Source organism: Lepidochelys kempii, chromosome 3, assembly GCF_965140265.1.
Source record: "Lepidochelys kempii isolate rLepKem1 chromosome 3, rLepKem1.hap2, whole genome shotgun sequence".
In the NCBI taxonomy this organism is placed as follows: Eukaryota; Metazoa; Chordata; order Testudines; family Cheloniidae; genus Lepidochelys; species Lepidochelys kempii.
The window spans coordinates 81,566,020-81,570,113 of record NC_133258.1 but is presented as its reverse complement, the minus strand read 5'-3'; the positions used below and the strand labels follow the sequence as shown (position 1 = coordinate 81,570,113).

The window sequence follows — 4,094 nt, the reverse complement described above, 5'->3', positions numbered from 1 at the left end:
CAGCTCCATTGGCTCGAGTCTTCGCCGGCGGGCATGATGCCGGCTCGCTATTGGCTGAGGTGAGCGGAGTGGGCGCGGCCCGGCGGTGACCCTCAGCCTGTGCGCGCTGCGCGGAGGAGAGTCAGGCCAGGCAGGGACGCGCTGAGCGGAGAGGGGGGAACGCGCTGGCACCTGGGGCAGGGGCAAGGAAGCGGGAGAGCGAGGCGGGGGCTGCCTCACTTCTGGGGGCCGGGGTCTTGTGGGTGGAGGCTGAGCTGCCTGGGGAGGGGTCCTTGGGGCACTGAGATTTGGTGATTTGTAACGGGTTTGGGGGAGCCCCTCTCTTCTTCCCCCACCTTTCAAACTAGGGAGCCTCTGGGGGCTGTGATGCTCGTGGGGAAAAGCCAGTTTGTTCAGGCCGCCTCGTTCACACCTCAAAACCTGTGAGCTTTGTAGTTAAAAATTGAATCTAGACAGGCCTCCCCCTATCCCGTATGGTTGTAAAAGAAGAATTAGAGAAATAGTAAAATATTTTTTTTTAAAAAATTGAAGTTGGCAAACATACATGGATTTGATTGGCTTAAAAATTATCTCTGTGGAGATGGGAAGCAGCAGTGTAGCCAGCATGTAATTATTTTTACACATCAAGTATAGTAGCTAGAGTCATTAACAATCCCACCTTTTGCGTTGTCAATAATGTATTTAAAGATGCATCTGTTTAGTAGGAGAGCATACAGTGGCTTGCTTTTCAGTCAAGGTTCCATGGCAACTTGCCTTAGAAGCAGCAAAAGTTTAATCAAGCCCCGTTTATATAGAAATATCAGCCTCTCTTGTCAGAGATGTACAGTTATGGCATCGTGGATAATAGATAGATATGGGCGAAATGATGTGCTACGATTTACAAATAACATGATGTTCCCTATAATACATTTTCCAAATGAAGTTATTATTAAAGTCCATGCTGCAAGTTTAAACCCTATAGATGTTAATATGAGAAGTAAGTGATTTTTTTTTAGTAGGAATTATTATATTTTTGTGTATTTTAGTGTCGATTAAGTTCTTAACATAACATGTTCATACTGTAAATATAATTTTATTATACTTGTATTATTTTTATTAAATTGTTGGTGTAAATCATAGTCCAAAATGTGCCTGTGGCTCCAATAGTTTTTAAACAGGGCTGTCTGGGAAAATATTCCATGATTATTGTGGGAAGATCCTCTTGCAGAACTTTTTTTCTGTTAAATTGTTAGGGGGAGTGATGAATTTTTAGACTATTGTTCTGCATCTACCAAAGCAAAACTAAGCTGGGTTTTAGCCCAAGTAATACAAGCAGCTGGTTGCTGCTCTTCACAGACTTAAAACTCATGATCAGAATGAGAATCAACTTGCAACTCAATTTTAAAGTGTTTTTCTTCTTCTGTTAGTTTGGTTTCTATTGTGCAAGGGTCCAGGCCTGCAAAACACTTAGCTTCCTCAGCTCCCATGACAGTTGGCTCATACAATTAATTCCCAAAAATGTTTATTTCTCATCTTTGTCCTAACTTCCTGTTGCATAGGTGCCTCAGTGCCTACTTTTATTGGACCAGCTTCTATTCGTGAGAGAGACAAGCTTTTGACCTTACACAGAGCTCTTCTTCAGGTCCACTGAATTCAAGGCTTTGGCCAATCAGTACATTTAACTGATTGATCATTGACATTTGACATTTTTCTAGTCCAACAATTGTTCTCAGTAGCAGGCTCAGAAATCTTAACAAAAACTTAAAATAACAGAAAATCATACATTTCACTGTTTATTCACAGCAAGATGCGACTTTGCATTTCAAATTTTGATATTGGTCTTTGAGGAAAATTGAAGGAACTTTCTATTTTTTTAAACAACCGAGCTTAAAATGTCAGTGATACAGCAATTACTTGCAATTTAACGCTCTTCAAAAGCCCTGATCCTGCAATGAGCTCCATCTTAGCAGACTCCTGAGCCTACACAGAGATCTGGATGGATCCGGGATCTGCCTGCATGAAGCTCCTTGTGGGACTTGTATTCTGTTTGTATTCTGGGGCCAAAACTACTCAAAACAAGGCAGGTTGTTTGTTATAGGATTGTTTGTCCAATCATGCAACCCATACTCATCTGAGGGGCCCTACTGAAGCCAGTGGGATCATTTGTGTGGTTAATGATTGCAGAATTGGCCCTGTCAATGCTCATCTACCTATGAAAAATAAATTAGACATCCTTGAGATAGTCAAAGATTTTAAGGAGCTCTTTGGTACATATGGCTGGCAAAGCACCATATTTTCATCCTCAGAAAATATTTTGTGTTTGAGTGTTCCTTTAAGCTTCTTTATTATAATAGTGCATAATTAAGATTGTGATTGCTCATTTTTCTATGACTGATAATTTTAAAAATAATAGGACATCTCTGCAGACTATTATATATTTGGTAGGCCTTGTACATCTGAACAACTGTCTAATGAATAGAAAATGGTTAGTCCAGACAGGATATGACTGTTGTTGGACCGTGACCATGGGTGGTGCAGAGCATTCACATTTACTTAATAGGAGTTAGAGTTGCTCAGTACGTATCAGCATAAGGCCATTAGTGATTTCCAAGATCATGTTTAGATGAATACTGATGTAATACTTCCCTCCTTGGGGAAATGAGACACATTTTGCAATTCTTTTGCATCATTAGCTATAAAGTATTATTGTAAGATGAAATGTGTTATCAGTTGAAGTTCTCAAGAGAATAGAATAAAGTGCTGTGTGTTGTTGTCACACATGAAATGATTGATTGTTCTTATTATGAAATAACAAATGTCTGTCAGTGTGATGTCTAATATCGTGTTATAAGTAGCTAACTGGTTTTGTGATACTTAATATTTTATATGTATTGTGCACCAAACGGGACAAAAGAAGAAATATTGCAAGACTTAAAAGTTGATACTTAGTTGTATAAACTTTTTTAAAACATAAAATAATACTGTTCTGCTTGCTTCTAGTTCTTTAGAGTTGAGAACATTTTCAGAACTGTAAAAATCAAATTTCAGGGGTGTAAAGTTACATTATGCACAGGTTATACACCTTACTCACTTGTCTGATTTGTGCAGTTCTATAAAAATAATCATTGACATTTCCTACTTTGTTAAACCATGTTTTATAGATGGTTATGGAGCAGCCGCTTTAAATGTGAAACGTGATCCACTGAAATTGAAAAGCACCGGGAGTGAATTTCCTCTAACACTTGGTAGAGATGTATCTGGTGTAATTATGGAATGTGGGCTAAATGTGTCCTATTTCAAACCTGGAGATGAGGTGATGTAACTTGTCTCATTTTTCTAACTTTATGTATGTTGAAAATGTAATATGAAGTCAATTTTTTTCTTTTTCTTTGCAAATACCTTTTTTTTCTTGCCTCTGTGCAGCCTACATGAAAACTAGGTTGCAGTAACTTTTTTTTGAACTTCTATTTGTTTTTTTCCTGCAAAATATTCATATGGGCTAGTTACCCCATTCCTTTATATTTAGAGTCCATTGAATTAGCATATGTTAAAATCCTGAGGTGGGGGTTTCTTATATTAAAAAATGAAACACCCAAAGCTGCTTCATCTTGATTGAATCTAGAATTTTCACAGGAAATTTCTCTTGGGTAAACCTTTATTATCTTATAATACCAAAAACTCCGACATAGTTTAGGAGCCAGCAAATTTCTGAGCCTCATATAAATCCTTGTAAGACTTGCTTTTAACTTTTTTCAGTTCTACTGGAGGAATGTGTTTTTCTTTCAGGTATTGTACCAGCTCATGGCCTTCCAGTAAGATATGAACTGTTTAATGTAATCTGCTTTCTCCAAAAGTTTATATTATACACAGTACAGTACGTCTTAGTTATATGGCCCATCCATGCTTCTATTAATCATTCTTCTATAGTTTGTTTTAAGAGAGCAATGAAACCTTTTTATAGTGAACTTAGATATAGTGAAACTGATATTCCGTATAATTAATCATAGAATCATAGAATATCAGGGTTCGAAGGGACCTCAGGAGGTCATCTAGTCCAACCCCCTGCTCAAAGCAGGACCAATCCTCAACTAAATCATCCAAGCCAGGGCTTTGTC

At 38.2% G+C, this 4,094-nt stretch overlaps 1 protein-coding gene across 3 annotated transcripts in view; it reads left to right on the top strand.

Moving 5' to 3' along the window:
* The first annotated feature begins 105 nt into the window (after positions 1-105).
* The window catches only part of RTN4IP1 (reticulon 4 interacting protein 1), a 43,396-nt gene continuing 39,407 nt past the window's right edge, over positions 106-4,094 (top strand). For 2 of the 3 annotated variants that reach the window (XR_012158009.1, XM_073336919.1), the window contains exons 1-2: positions 107-976; positions 3,141-3,292. Coding sequence is in view for 1 of the 3 variants with exons in the window: in XM_073336919.1 (XP_073193020.1) it covers positions 676-976; positions 3,141-3,292 (453 nt within the window). In the remaining 2 variants the exon portion in view is untranslated. Of the gene's footprint in view, positions 977-3,140; positions 3,293-4,094 lie in introns of all 3 variants that reach the window. The other variant, XR_012158008.1, reaches the window with a different exon arrangement.